Raw genomic sequence first — 16,432 nt, 5'->3', positions numbered from 1 at the left:
GACAATGAGTTCACTGTACTAAAATGGCCCCCACAGTCACCAGATCTCAACCCAGTAGAGCATCTTTGGGATGTGGTGGAACGGGAGCTTCGTGCCCTGGATGTGCATCCCACAAATCTCCATCAACTGCAAGATGCTATCCTATCAATATGGGCCAACATTTCTAAAGAATGCTTTCAGCACCGTGTTGAATCAATGCCACGTAGAATTAAGGCAGTTCTGAAGGCGACAGGGGGTCAAACACCGGATTAGTATGGTGGTCCTAATAATCCTTTAGGTGAGTGTAGATTCATTCTGTGTGGGTTTCCTCTGGGTGGTCTGATCTCCTCTCATTGTTCAAAGACATGCAAGTTAGGTGAATTGATAACATTAAATTGGCCCTGGTGTGTGTATGTTTGTTTTCACCTTGCGATGGACTGGCACTCTGCCCAGGGCCTGTTCCTGCTTTGTGCCTTATGCTGATTGATATGAAAAACACTCTATGATATATAGACAGATAGAGTAAAGGTACTACATAATAGATAGATAGATAGATAGATAGATGTGGGCAGCAGAAGTCAACTTGAGCTGTTTTATTTACAATTATGTATAACCTGAACCAATCTACTCTAATACAGTCAATGTGCATGATATGACTGCAGCAGTTCAGTGTTTAATAGCAAAAGTCTCAATAACCCCAAAAACATTTTCTGATTTACACTTCCTTTGCAATTCTTTGCTGAGCATAATGCCTAGGGCTCCTTCTGGTGGCTCCTAGCAATCCCCAAATCCAGAACTTCACATCAGATTTAGTGTGTCCCCCACAGTAGCCTGTCCACTTAAGCTGACCTCTTGGTGTCCATTCATTATGTCTTGGTCTTCTATGCTTTCCTGTGAATGGGTTACTTCAACTATAGCAGCTCTACACTCATCCACTACTGTGACCTGAGAGTAATTTACACCTGGGTTCCCCCTACTGGCCCCTATGACCATTGCAATGCTTGCAATCCTAACAATGGTGATCCTTCTCCATGCTAGAGTCACTTGTCTTTTTCTACATTGGTCAGTAACACTGGCTTCTACCTTTACACTTTATTATATAGTACCTTTCTTATCTATCTATCTATCTATCTATCTATCTATCTATCTATCTATCTATCTATCTATCATATAGTGCCTTTCTTATCTATCTATCTATCTATCTATCTATCTATCTATCTATCTATCTATTATATAGTGCCTTTCATATCTATCTATCTATCTATCTATCTATCTATCTATCTATCTATCTATCTATCTATCTATCTCCTAACTTTAGGGTCACAGGGGTGTGCTGGAACCAATCCCAGCCACACAGGGTGCAAGGCTGGAAACAAACCCCGGGCAGGGTGCCAGCCCCCCACAAGGCGCACACACACATCCACACCCACACACCAAGCACCCACTAGTGACAATTTATAATCGGCAATGCACCCAACCTGCATGTTTTTGGGAAGCGAACCCTGGTCTCCTAACTGCGAGGCAGCAGCACTAATCACTGTGCCACTGTGCCGCCCATCTATTTATCTATCTTATTATATAACGTCTTTCACATCTATCTATCTATCTATCTATCTGATAGTCAGTTTATTTACAGTATTTTCTATGATTTTGATGTGGTGACAAAGTGGTCAATACTAGGACCTCATTGATTCATTTCACCTTCTGTCTGCTGGCTTACATGCCCCCCTTTGTTTTTATTTTTTCTTTCCATGTAGTTTGGTTTCATTGCAGATTCAAATGACAGTTTAATTTTACCAATCACTTTGAAGTTCCACCGAGATGAGTCAGTGGGGATGTGGGACTGAGTGTACCTTGCGATTGCCTGGGGTCTCATTCTTATTGCCGGTGTGCTAGGGGCTTTGGCGGAGTGGTCTGGGGTGAGCTTTTTCATACATCATATATGATAGACCCCTAGGTTCCAGTACAGGATCACTGGAGAGCCAAGGATGGAGGGAGAATCCTTAGCTCAGTTTTAGGGCCTCTTGAGTTTTGAAGGACATCTGCATGAGGCTCACTGGTGGCCTGTCCTCCTTTAAAGCTTTTGTGTTTCTTTTTTTTCTTCTCCATTTGATTCCAGTGACAGGCTCTGTGAAAGGACTGCTACATGACAAGGGTATGACCTAGAAAAGAACCTGCATATTGCTCAGGCCACAGCACAATGCTAGGAGATTGCTGCCTCCGTACTGCAGCCCCCTTTGAGTTTGTTTTGGGCGTCTCTTTTCCTCTGAGCCTGGCGGTGCCCTCTGTCTGACGTTGTGAATGCGCAGCAGACGGCTTGGCAGAACTGCTCTCAGGAAGCCCGGTCACGTGCTCTCCTCACACACTGCTTACCGCTTCCTCAGCCCTGTCACTCTCGAGAGCTGTGGCTTCCCCTACCGCTGGCCTCTGCCACTTCACACTCAAGCAGGGGTGACCAGCATGGGGCACAGAAGACGGCGTTTTGCCTTCCCAATTTCACCGGTGGGGTACTTCACATAACAGCAACTTTTCTCCATGCTTTAACCATGAGGGGATGGGGAGGGGCGTGACTAGCCAATCAGGTCTCCGTGTGAAAGCTCCTCCCCCTCATTACTCAATTGATTAGCTCATTAGGAGCCCCCTTGAGTTGATGGAATCATTGATTAATTTTTGCCTCCTGAATGGCTTATGTTGCTGGATGGCACTGCCGCTTTGTTCTTAGCTGTTTCATTATTCTCTTTTTATTTTGTTAATTAAAATTCTGAGCGTTAAACTAGGAAAAAACAAAAACATTTTCTCACTGGAATTTGGTTGGTAATTGACGAGTGGTTAGCATGCTGGCAGAGTGGATTGAGCTTCCACCAAATGCCTAAGGGTCCTGGGTCTGATCCCCTTCCTGGCTGCCACCTTATGCCCAAGGGTCCTGGGTCTGATCCTCTTCCTGGCTGCCACCTTATGCCAAGAGTCCTGGGTTTGATTCCCTTCCTTGCTGCCACCTTATGCCCAAGGGTCCTGGATCTGATCCCCTTCCTGGCTGCCACCTTATGCCCAAGGGTCCTGGATCTGATCCCCTTCCTGGCTGCCACCTTATGCCAAGAGTCCTGGGTTTGATTCCCTTCCTTGCTACCACCTTATGCCCAAGGGTCCTGGGTCTGATCTCCTTCCTGGCTGCCACCTTATGCCCAATATCCCCAAGAGTTCTGGGATTGATCCCCTTCCTGGCTGCCACCTTATGCCCAAGAGTTCTGGGTCTGATCTCCTTCCTGGCTACCACCTTATGCCCAAGGGTCCTGGGTCTGATCTCCTTCCTGGCTACCATCTTATCCCTAAGAGTCCTGAGTCTGATCCCCTTCCTGGCTGCTGTCTATGTGCTTGTTGTATTCTCTTTTGATCCGGTTTGCCTCCCAAATCCCAATATTCCAATGATTTCTTAGTTAAAAGTGATCAGTGATGCCATTTTGACCAGTATGAGTGTGTATGCCCTTGCCCTGTGATGCTCCTGAGAGAGCCCAAGATGCTGAATTGGACTAAGATGGTTAAGTTTAGAGTTAGGGGTTAGCTGATTGAACTGGTACCCCAGACTCTGGCCATAACACTTTTTTGTCTTCTTTGCCCCCCAGGATCCAGGTGAATGATCTGATTGTGGAGGTGGACGGGGTCAGCCTGGTTGGAGTCACTCAAAGCTTTGCTGCTTCTGTCTTGAGGAATACCAAAGGCCACGTCAGGTGAGATGGTGCTTTTCCAGCACCGGCTGTTTCTTCTTCTCTTTTTGGGGTTGCAGGGTGCTGGGAGTCGAGTGGGCGGTGAAGATCTCCTCGTCTGACCCTGTTGTTGGGATATTTGCAATTTTCTGCCCCCTTTACATCAAAATGCCAGCATTTCAAGGCACAGCCTTGGCATAACAGAACAGACTGTGACAAGTCCAGAGGGTGTAGCTGTCACTTGACCCGACACAGACGGGTGGGCAACGTCTTCCCCGTTCCCATGAGCCCACAACACAGTCCCGAAGCACAAGCGCAACACCTAAACACAATAGTCTCTTTTCTGTCTCCTCCACTTCTCCTCGGCAAGCTTCATCTCCCTTCTCCCGACTCTGTGCCTCCCACACACACCCTTTGTTCCTTCACTAGCCCGGTCATTTCTAATGGGAGCGGAGACCGCACCGGGTCTTTCCGGACCACGGGACGAACCCCCCAACTCGGAAACTCGGCCCTGGTACTCTCCCACCTGGCTATCCGTTAGGTACTGTCCCAGTTTTTTCTGGAGCTTTTGAATCCTGCCGACTACGCCACTGTTACAAGAAGAACGAGAAGACATAATAAAGGTAGGCAAGTCAAGTCAAATCAAGTTGGGGAGCATGCACTGGTACAGAGCATTGCCACACCCACCACACGACGAAACAACTCGGGATCCCAGTTGGCAACACCCCAGGCAGGCACGCGGTCCAGCCCCACCCTCCAGAAATGATCCACTATCTGCCACAGCCAGGTGTTACGTGGGCTACCCCTTGGCCTGGTCCAGCCACTCGGGTCCCCAACAATGAGCCAGATCGCCCTCAGGGAAACGTGCCACATGGCCGTAGTGACGTAACTGACGCTCCCTCACAATGCAGGTCATGTGCCTCATTTGGGACTCCATGAGCAACACAAGGTCAAACCAGTGGGACCCAAAGACCCTCCGAAGAGACACACATGAAGGAGTCCAGTCCTCATCTCAGGTCATTGGATAGCGTCCACGTCTCAAAAAAAGGAAGCCCCAGGACTCTAAAGACTTGGACCTTCGTCCTTTTGAGGATATCAGGAGCGCTGCACACCCCTCTCCAGCGACCTCATGACCTCCCCATGCTCTCCCAATCCATCTACTGACTTCATGTAGTAGAATGAATGAATGTCACTGCCAAGGTAAGTAAACCTCTCAATGACGAGGTTGACACTCTCTTGTGTTTGGGGCAGCCACCAGTGTATTGTGCCCTGGCTGCAAAAAGGGTTGTTTGAATGAGTCCAGAACAGAACTGATTTAGGGTTGGAAAGAGGACAAGGCCATGACAGGAAGTGACGTCATTGGGACCGGAACCAGAAGTGATGCCGTCAATGGCGCCAGAACCGGGAGTGGCGTCATAAATGGCCCCTGAGCTGGAAGTGACATCATCAGTGGCTCCCACCAACACCAACACACACACACACCTTGCCTACCTCGCACCTCGCCACCCCCTGTTCTGGCATGGAACTACTATCATTCAGACCCTTTAGCTGCCTCCCAATCGTCCATGTGTGACTAGCCGCATGAGTGCCAGTAGGCTGTGCCAGTTAGTGATGCCTCTCCATTGCTGCTTTCTTATGTCCTTCAGTCTTCAGACCACGGGTGCCAGTTTACCTGGTGTTTGCAACTAGTTGTGTGCCAGACTGCCAGTCGTATTTTTAGTGAACAGACTACGGGTAGAGACACTGGGACAGTGAGAAGTGTATGTGCCAGGCTACCAGGTTACTCTGACCTGCGGTGTGCCAGACCTCAGACTGTGTTTGATTTGTGAATGTGACATTCAGTATGCCATCTGTGGATGAGACATGGCTGCTGTAAAACATATGGAATGTTAACCAGGCTTGTGTGACTCATGCGTGTGAGGCTGCCTGCTGAGTGTGTTCGTGCCAAGCTTCTACTGTAGCAGTATGAGGTGTGCATGCCAGGCTACCTGGTGTTCAGTTGAATGACCGTTGTTTATGAGTTTATCTCCGTCTGCAGTAGTGTGTATGTGTGACCTCTGTGCCGGGCTACCAACTGCAGTTGACTTGTACTTACCAGGTTACCATGTGTGCCAGGTGATGGTGATGTGCTATGGGCCTCGATTTCACAATGTGTTTAATTTGTGTGCCAGGCTTTGGGGTGATAGTGACCTGTAATTTACCCATATACTGTGTTCTCCCAGTTTGTGCCCAATTGCCATTTTGGTTTCCTGGTATATATGTCAAATTACCAGGCCTACTGTTTGTGACTGTTGTGTGCCAACCTACCACCTGCATTTAATCTCTCTGTGCCAGTTACCAGGTGTGTGTGCCGGCCTTCAAAAATGAGTGTGACCTGTAATATGCCAAGCTGCCAGGTATGTTTGATTTGTGTGTGCCAGGTTACCAAGTGTTTGGGACTCAAGTACTGTATGTGTTCTGGATACCAGGTGTGTGGCAGATTGTCAGGAGAATATGATCCATGGGTGGCATGCTAGTTACCAATTGTGAGTGCCAGGCTTCAAGGTGAGTATGACCTGTGACCACCTGTGTCTGACTTGTGTGTCCCAAATGCCCTGGTGAGTGCTCCAGGTTACCAGGTGTGTACCAGTTACACCATCTCAAGGTGAGTGTGCCCTGTAACGTACCAGAGTACCAACTGGGCTTTAGTGGTGTGTGGCCTTCTTTGGAGTAGGTGCGATTTGTAACGTGTGAGGCTATTTGCTGTGTTTGGCTTCCATGTGTCAGGTTGGCAAGTGTGTGTGCCAATGGTTGGGCCCATGTGCACCAGGTAGGGATAACCCTAGATGGGTCAGGCTACAAGATTTGAGTGGCTCTTTTAAAGGTGTGCCAACGGGTTGCATAGATGACTGTTCATTGTTCATGAACCAAATGTCAACTGCAGCAGTTTATACTGTATGTGTGACCTCAGTGCCAGGCTACCACCCATAATTGACTTGTATATGCCAAGCTACCATGTGTTTGGGACTTTTGTGCGCCAGGTCACCGGATATTTGTGACTCATGTGGGCTAAGCCACCGGTTATGTGTGTCTAGCATGTGGCTGGGTGACAGCAGTTGCTGTGCCAGCCTCCTAAATGCAGCTGCGTATATGTGAAATCTCTGTGCTAGGCTACCAGCTGTGCACGACTTGTGTGCCACGCGCCAAAATCAACATGGCAGCTGTGTTTGACCTTTATGGCCCTATTAGAAGTCATGTGTGCCAAGCTACCAGGTGTGTGACCAAAATTAGTAATAATACTAGGTGAGAGTGAAAAACGTGTGCCTGGTTACCATATCAGAGTAACCCATCTTGGCTTCAATACCACTTGTATGTTAATTTGTGGGACATTTCCTGATGAAGTGTGTACATCTGAAATGTGTGCCAGGTTGCTAGGTAAGAGTGACCATACAGTATGTGACAATCGTGGCATCTCTTTTTTGCACAGTCACATTGGAGGAGATGCTAAGTTTGTTCCAGTGCCGGATGCCCAGCAGTGGACCTCAGTAGTGACTGGCACACTCTTACGCTCTTGTCTGGTGCACCAGAGCATGTGACTGGCAGATTCAGACTGGCTCTCTTGGATGTGGAGTTTAATTATCGATCGGCCCTCCAAAGTGCTTTGTGCTGTTCGTCTATTTAAGGAAGCTGCAATTTGCGTCTCTGCCCCCTCAACTTTCTTCCTTTGCCTTCGGTGAGTCATTAGCTGTGCCTCCCCTTCAGACGTGAGGAAATGGAAACCTCCACTCACAGCGGGGTGGCCAGGGATGGGGGTGTCAGCCCAACACTGAATCACCAGTGGAGCTTTGGATTGGTTACCAGGTTGTATGAAAAGGCTGTCCCATGTAAGGCATCGGCATCTGCTAGAGAAGTTCAAATGGTGGGCAAGAAAGCCTTCCTTTTCAGCACCGAAAGAAAAACAAGTGCAGTAGGTGGGCATTGCCCACACATGACAGTCTGCCCACTTCCTGCCATACATCTGTCACTAGAACAAAGGGCAGCAAACGAAAAAAGAGCTCCATCTGCTGGTCAGTCTTTGCTATTACAAGAAAATCCTATGCAAATTAAGAAGGGCATCGATTCCCTCTTTGCCAGTGTAAGTGCAGTGTAGTCCTTTTATTTGGAAAAAATTACAGCACTAAAAGTAAATAAAATATTTAGGAACATTATCCATCGACTTCATTTGCAAGTTTTCCACATTGGAATGAAAAACACGAGAGCTTTTAGTTTAAATGTACAGGATGCTGAAAGTCAGGTGTGGGTTTTCTGCTGCAGTGAATGGTGAACTCTGATCAATCGATAAGTCTGTCTTTTATATAGCGCCTTTCTTAAAGAACAGCAGCAAAAAATATTTTGCACAGAACAATAATTGTTTAAATATTATTCAGGTGACCATGGAAGCCACTGAGTGGGCCATGCAACCTTTTTTGGTTGATATGCATGAAGTTATTTTTTCATATATATATACTGTATATGGCGCCTTTGTCCTAAATTACATCAAAAAGCACAAAACACCCCAAGTCTAATATTAATATGAACTAATACTGTTAAAGGTGACCCTGCCAAATGACATCCCTCATCACCACTAAACTAGCAAAGGTATCAGAGCTGATGTCTACTGTGCCCTTCTGCTTCAAAATCAAGACTGGCTCAGCTCAGATCCCACTTTGGGACGTGACCTCCAGCAGTGCTGCTAAGCAGCTAAAAAAGCTTAAACCAGAGGACCCCAGTGCAAAGCTCATGATGGTGACAGGTGTGCCCAGGAAAGCAGTCACTGCAACTCTTTGGCATCAGTAAGGCCCATAAATATGGACACTGCAGAGTTTGGACATTTTTTTTTAATTTTAAGTGTGCCTGGATTTAATAATCTTAGCCCCACACCTTGAATGTGTTGTGCAGTCATTTGTACTACGCTGGAATCAGTGTGTGTGTCTGAGGAATGACTTTAACTTGTCACCTGTCACTTGCCTTGTACAGGTTCCTGATCGGGCGTGAGAAGCCAGGTGAGCAGAGTGAGGTGGCGCAGCTCATCCAGCAGACCTTGGAGCAAGAGCGCTGGCAGCGGGAGATGATGGAGCAGCGCTACGCTCAATATGTGGAGGATGAGGATGAGGTAAGAGCTGAGTGCCTGTCATCTGTCCATCTGTCCACCTACTGTAAACCACGTGTCTATTGTATAATGTGTTTAATCTACGTGTACCTTATAGAGTACCAGTCACATCTATCTATCTATCTGTTATATAGTGCCTTTCACATATCTATCTATCTATCTATCTATCTATCTATCTATCTATCTATCTATCTATTATATAGTGCCTTTCACACCTATCTATCTATCTATCTATCTGTTATATAGTGCCTGTCATCTGTCCATCTGTCCACCTACAGTAAACCACGTGTCTATTGTATAATGTGTTTAATCTACGTGCACCTTATAGAGTACCAGTCACATCCATCTATCTATCTATCTATCTATTCTATCTGTTATATAGTGCCTTTCAGATCTATCTATCTATCTATCTATCTATCTGTTATATAGTGCCTGTCATCTGTCCATCTGTCCACCTACAGTAAACCACGTGTCTATTGTATAATGTGTTTAATCTACGTGCACCTTATAGAGTACCAGTCACATCCATCTATCTATCTATCTATCTATCTATCTGTTATATAGTGCCTTTCACATCTATCTATCTATCTATCTATCTATCTATCTATCTATCTATCTATCTATCTATCTATCTATCTATCTATCTATCTATCTATCTATCTATCTATCTATCTATCTATCTATCTATCTATCTATCTATCTATCTATCTATCTATCTATCTATCTATCTATCATTTGCACATGCCCCGATTGTATACCATCCATATCTGTTGTATTTGAGTTGATTCAGATTTCAGTTTCCTTTGTCCCCAGATGTGTGAACATTTCAGGTCACGTTTCTATTTCAGTTTGTCTCCCTTTTCCAAGTTCCTTGTCTTGTGTCTTGGTCTCCTATTGGTCTCCTCTTGTCAGCTTTTTATATTCTACCCTCTGATTCCATTTTGTCAGATCTGAGTACTATGGACTTTTTATCTCCCTAAAGCCTGGTGTTTTTATGATCTTCCTGTTTCACCAGAGTCTGATGTTGTTCTGGAATATTTTTACTTTGTAGTCGGGTTTTCTCACCTCTCACATTCCAGCAGTTTATCTCCTTTATCCTGTCACATCTGTTCACCTGTTTCCTTTTAAACATCTGATCCTGCCTGATCCTAATTTGAGTTGATTTCCATTCGCCTTCCTACAGCGTTAACCACTTGAAGCGTGATCTTGTCAGGTGTCAGTATTATTCTTTTCAAAAACAAATTTTAGGCAGGTCTTCATTCCATGCACAACTTAATTCTTTCAGTTTACGTCTTCACTGCGCAGTCCTTACAAATACCAATTATAAATTAGTTACGCTGGCACCCTGCCCGGGGTTTATTTCTTGCCTTGCGCCCTGTGTTGGCTGGGATTGGCTCCAGCAGACCCCCGTGACCCTGTAGTTAGGATATAGCGGGTTGGATAATGGATGGATGGATTATTTACGAGGAATTCAGATTTAGACAAAAGTATTGATTTCCTTTTTAATTATGTCATCCTGTCACATTTCCAAACTCAGTTTTTTAAAGCTACAATTCAAATCCGTGGAGGCTTCATTGTCCTTCTTACTCCATGTTTTCTTGTAAATTTGATCCTTTGTTCTGTCACTGGAGAACGTGGCTTGTTTATCCAAATGAGAGGAGATTTAAATGTTATTTGCTGCCACCTTGTGGAAATGTTTGAAATTTGCCACAGTCTGGAATAACAACCGAGGAATTTTTCATCTATGAGTGCGCACTGCCAATGTGATCTGGGGGGCTTGTTGGTTACACGTGTCGGCATTAACAGTTAATTAATGGGCAGATATTGCTGGCCTCCATTTATGTTAATTAGTTTGAAATTACTTTGTTCTCCTGTCTATTGATACCAATCTGTGTCTTTATGTGTATTTATGTAATTAATGAGATTTGTATTTGTATTTACCTGAGAACTTCTCACTGCACTCGGTGAAGAGTAACAGATATCTCCTGTTGTGAATGTTGACTTATTTTCAGCAAAGTCTCCTGGGTTGTGAACTGTAATGTCATTTCAAATAAGTGTTTGCAGTCATAGACTTTGTGTTTTTTCTCATTTAAGGTTTCTCAGTTTTTACCTTATTTCCCAAAATGTCCGTCCTGTGGTGTTCTCCAGCGTAGATCACCATTTCTGGAAGTTGACATATCTCTCTATTATATAAAACAATATCTTGAGACGAGACTATTGCCAAGAGATTTTTTCAAGTCCCGGCATCCTCTCCACCATTTCTGGTTCACGGCCCACACCTGCAGTCCTCTCACCTCTCACTGGTCTGAATGTTTGTGTCAGACTCAGTTTGTCCGCTCTCGGCTCTTATACATTTTTATGTCTTCCTTACTTTAAGTTCCCAATTAAAGAAGACGTATTATGTCCAAATCTACGGGCAATCCTAGCAGATAGATAGATAGATAGATAGATAGATAGATAGATAGATAGATAGATAGATATGAAAGGCACTAGATAGATAGATGATACTTTATTAATCACAAGGGGAAATTCCCATACTCCAGCAGAGGCATACTAATAGTAATAATATTAACTTAAAGAGTGATAACAATGCTGGTATAACAGACAATAACTTTGTATAATGTTAACGTTTACCCCCCCAGGTTGAACTGAATAGTCGCATAGTGTGGGGTCTCCTCAGTCTGTCAGTGTAGCAGGATGGTGACAGCAGTCTGTCGCTGAAGCTGCTCCTCTGTCTGGAGATGATCCTGTTCAGTGGATGCGGTGGATTCTCCATGATTGACAGGAGTCTGCTCTGTGCCCGTCGCTCTGCCACGGATGTCAAACTGTCCAGCTCTGTGCCTACAATAGAGCCTGCCTTCCTCACCAGTTTGTCCAGGCGTGAGGCGTCCCTCTTCTTTATGCTGCCTCCCCAGCACACCACTGCGTAGAAGAGGGCGCTCGCCACAACCATCTGATAGAACATCTGCAGCATCTTATTGCAGATGTTGAAGGACACCAACCTTCTAATGAAGTATAGTTGGCTCTGTCCTCTCTTGCACAGATCATCAGTGTTGGCAGTCCAGTCCAGTTTATCATCCAGCTGCACTCCCAGATATTTACTGTACTGTACTGTCCATGAGGGGCCTGGGCCTCCTAAAATCCACCACCAGCTCCTTGGTTTTGCTGGTGTTCAGGTGTAGGTGATTTGAGTCGCACCATTTAACAAAGTCCTTGATTAGGTTCCTATACTCCTCCTCCTGCCCACTCCTGATGCAGCCCACCATAGCAGTGTCGTCAGTGAACTTTTGCACGTGGCAGGACTCCGAGTTGTATTGGAAGTCTGATGTATGTTGGCTGAACAGAACTGGAGAAAGTCCAGTCCCCTGCGGCGCTGCTGTGCTGCTGACCACAATGTCAGACCTGCAGTTCCCGAGACGCACATACTGAGGTCTGTCTGTAAGATAGTTCACGATCAATGGCACCAGGTATGAGTCTACTGTCATCTATGTCGGCTTGTCCCTAAGGAGCAGAGGTTGGATGTTGCTGAAGGTGCTAGAGAAGTCCAGGAACATAATTCTTACAGCACCACTGCCTCTGTCCAAGTGGGAGAGGGATCGGGGTAGCATGTAGATGATGGCATCCTCCGCTCCCACCTTCTCCTGGTATGTGAACTGCAGAGGGTCGAGGGCGTGGCGGACCTGTGGCCTCAGGTAGTAAAGCACTGAGAATCGATGAAGTCAAACAGATTAACGTGAAAATTGTCGATCAGTGACACGGCAAATTGCGTATCAGTAGACTCTGCTGAAACAGTTGGTGGTGATGGTGTGGAAGATGAAAACATCAACTTACAATGTCACGAAGAATATTTACAACCGTTAACACCGTGTGGTCTTCCACCAGCCGAATTACTGTTGAAACAAGGATGTATTGTAATGTAATTGTGTAATTGATGACTGCGTGATGGGCTATGCCATAGGACAAGATTAGTTGGATTGAAAATTGGTTGATATAATTCTGACAGGTAAAATTTTAACAGGCGACTAGAAAAGAAATGCAGTACATCTTAACATGAGACACCAAAGGAGATCTCGTTATGCCATTCATATTAAAATGTTTGCAATTTCCCGTTAAAATAACTTCCGCTATGCCAATTAATAAATCACAGGGACAAACATTCGAAAAAGCCGGTTTATTAATTAGAGAGAAAGAAACGAAATTCACTCACGGGCAGTTATACGTTGCGTTGTCACGATGAAAATCCAAACACAGAATCAAAATTCAATGCGATGGACGAAAAGTTCATTCCAAAAATTGTTTTTACTGAAGTTTTACAGTAAAAGTGTAAGTTTAGGGTTAGGGTTTTTGAGTGTTAATTTGAGTGTTAATTACAAAGCCAAAAAGAATGAAAATGTATAATGCAACGAATACCTCTTACCGCAGCATGAAATAAAATTTACTTTCAATTTATTACGTTTTACTATTTGTTACTCTGGTTAATTACTCGCTGTAATGTAAAATAGTTAGTTCTATTAGGCATACGTAACAATTCCCATGAGAAGAACAATCTGTTTAAATTGTACATCGGCTTCCCCATACGTGAGCGGCAGAAACGCAAAGATGCTGGCGTGTAGCGCAGGCCCGGGCCGGGAGGGGGTTGGCAAGCGAAGTCAGCAGGGGGCAGAGCCCCCTAGTTGCTTAATAAACATCTCCAATGGTAAATGATGACTTATTTGACATTTGAGGTTGATCAGTAATGACAGTTAAGTTATTTCACACCAAGAGTCTACAAAAAAATATTTCTTGTTTGCCTCTGGGAACTTCTGACCAGCTCTTTTATTAAGTTTTTTTACACTGATTTCATATATTAAGGTTTTTGAGGTACACATCATTGACGTTTTGACACTTTTGAATATCAATATAATAAATCAACACAGGGGGCGGCACGGTGGCGCAGTGGTAGCGCTGCCTCGCAGTTAGGAGACCTGGGTTCACTTCCCGGGTCCTCCCTGCGTGGAGTTTGCATGTTCTGCCCGTGTCTGCGTGGGTTTCCTCCCACAGTCCAAAGACATGCAGGTTAGGTGGATTGGCGATTCTAAATTGGCCCTAGTGTGTGCTTGGTGTGTGGGTGTGTTTGTATGTGTCCTGCGGTGGGTTGGCACCCTGCCCAGGATTGGTTCCTGCCTTGTGCCCTGTGTTGGCTGGGATTGGCTCCAGCAGACCCCCGTGACCCTATTCGGATTCAGCGGGTTAGAAAATGGATGGATGGATGGAAATCAACACAAGACTGTCCCACCAAAATCTATTTGATGTGTTTATTCTGAAAACAAACCAGAAGACGATGCATTAAAACACGTTTATGTCAATTTACCTCAATTTAACAGTGAGGTCCCTGTGCTCAGCGTTTGAGGCCCTCGCTTTTGCGCTTGTACTGCACATTCGTTCTCTCTTTGCAAGAACTGACAGTAGTCCCCCGTCAGGCTCAGAGTGAACTTTCCCTCACCTTGATATCTTGATGAACTGTTTCCCGCTTTCATCTTTGACATCGCCCAGATCTGGTGGGAAAAAAAAAGAGTCGAGACGCATCTTCAGTGACATTCTGGCTCCCAGAAGCTGATCTGCTTTCAGCAGGTTCTCCACAAGCTTAGCGTCCTTCTCTGCTCTGTGACTGCCAAGATAATTCTGGACCACCTGTGTGAACACTTCGTGTGCCGCTCATTCAGTTGGCGTCAGTTTTCTTTTGAACTCCTCGTCAAGCATCAGTTCACAAGCAATAAGAACACCTTCCTTGATTTTTGGCTTCCCTTCTCGCGAGACCAGACATATGTCTTAAATGCTGAAACGCATCACCGTTTCTGTCCATCGCCTTGACAACATCGTCAAACTAATGGAGAATCGAACCAATGAAATGTCCGGAAATGCAACGTCACATTAAGGAAACAGTAAAACCGACTACCTACTGCAGTGTCATGTCTGAGTTGTGTCATTAGGCTTTTAGAGTCATCTAAGACTTGGTAATCAGCTAATTAAAAATGAATAATCCATCCATCCAACCAACCCGCTATATCCTAACAACAGGGTCATGGGGGTCTGCTGGAGCCAATCCCAGCCAACACAGGGTGCAAGGCAGGAAACAAACCCTGGGCAGGTTGCCAGCCCACTGCAGGGCACACACACCCACACACGCCAAGCACACACTAGGGACAATTTAGGATCGCCAATGCACCTAACCTGCATGTCTTTGGATTGTGGGAGGAAACTGGAGCAGACATGGGGAGAACATGCAGACTCCACGCAGGGAGGACCCGGGAAGCGAACCCTTAAGGGTCTCCTAACTGCGAGGCAGCAGTGCTACCCACTGCGCCACCGTGCTGCCCAAAAATTTATAATTTTTAAATAAAATTAATAAAGACAAGGTAAACAACTCACATCTGATAGTAGTGTGTGGCGATTTCATTTATCTCAATGGCATCCCTAGTAGAATTACCGTTAATTATCAAAATGGTTATCTGGCCTTACTGTCCAGTCACCCTAGTTGTCCAAGACCTGGATCATCATAACTAAAAAAAAAACACGAAGCGCTGGACGAAAAACGGTTTTCAGTTTTGGAGTCAGCAAGTGAAATTTGTTAAAGTACAGCTGAAAGAATCCCAGTAGCGAAATGCTTGTTGACCAGTGATTATATACATTGAGGTGTTTTTCTCTATATGTTATACAATTATAAACATTTTCTTCTTCTTCTTCCTCTTTTTCTTTCGGCTGCTCCCATTAGGGGTCACCACAGCGGATCATCTTCTTCCATATCTTCCTGTCCTCCTCATCTTGTTCTGTTACCCCCATCACCTGCATGTCCTCTCTCACCACATCCATAAACCTCCTCTTAGGCCTTCCTCTTCTCCTCTTCCCTGTCAGCGCTATACTTAGTATCCTTCTCCCAATATACCCCTCATCTCTCCTCAGCACATCTCCAAACCAACGCAGCGTCGCCTCTCTGACTTTGTCTCCCAACCGTCCAACCTGAGCTGACCCTCTGATGTCCTCATTTCTAATCCTGTCCATCCTCATCACACCCAATGCAAATCTTAACATCTTTAACTCTGCCACCTCCAGCTCTGTCTCCTGTGCCACCGTCTCCAGCCCATATAACATAGCTGGTCTCACTACTATCCTGTAGACCTTCCCTGTCACTCTTGCTGATACCCGTCTGTCACAAATCACTCCTGACACTCTTCTCCACCCACTCCACCCTGCCTGCACTCTCTTTTTCACTTCTCTTCCACGATCCCCATTACTCTGTACTGTTGATCCCAAGAATCACATATTGTGAACTCGAACATAATTCGTAATAAGTGTCCGGGTTTACAAAGAGCGAGTCAATCCATTAGGCAGCTGTGAGGGGCCCCATTTACGAAAGTTAAGGGGCTTACACTCTGGACACCATGGAGAACCCCTCCACTGGTGGTTGAACTCTGATAATACAGTCCTGACTGGGTGCTGCTACCCTCTGGGCCCAGTTTATAAAAGTAGAAGTGAACACGCTCCGCATGCCAAGGGGTATGTGCTCCTTACAATCTGCAGTATATACACAAATGGGCGCTGTTTGTGCTACTGACGGGGTGAGCACTCCGGACACCAAGGCCCTTAG

The 16,432-nt window shown here is 45.5% G+C and overlaps 1 protein-coding gene across 2 annotated transcripts in view; it reads left to right on the top strand.

The window, feature by feature from the left end:
• ppp1r9ba (protein phosphatase 1, regulatory subunit 9Ba) overlaps nucleotides 1-16,432 on the top strand; it is a 132,744-nt gene that overhangs the window by 104,881 nt on the left and 11,431 nt on the right. For both annotated transcript variants that reach the window (XM_039740281.1, XM_039740280.1), the window contains exons 5-6: nucleotides 3,600-3,704; nucleotides 8,676-8,811. In XM_039740281.1, the coding sequence (XP_039596215.1) occupies nucleotides 3,600-3,704; nucleotides 8,676-8,811 (241 nt within the window). The remainder of the gene's footprint in view (nucleotides 1-3,599; nucleotides 3,705-8,675; nucleotides 8,812-16,432) is intronic.

Source organism: Polypterus senegalus, chromosome 17 (genome assembly GCF_016835505.1).
Source record: "Polypterus senegalus isolate Bchr_013 chromosome 17, ASM1683550v1, whole genome shotgun sequence".
In the NCBI taxonomy this organism is placed as follows: domain Eukaryota; kingdom Metazoa; phylum Chordata; class Cladistia; order Polypteriformes; family Polypteridae; genus Polypterus; species Polypterus senegalus.
This window is presented reverse-complemented; position numbering and strand designations above follow the sequence as displayed.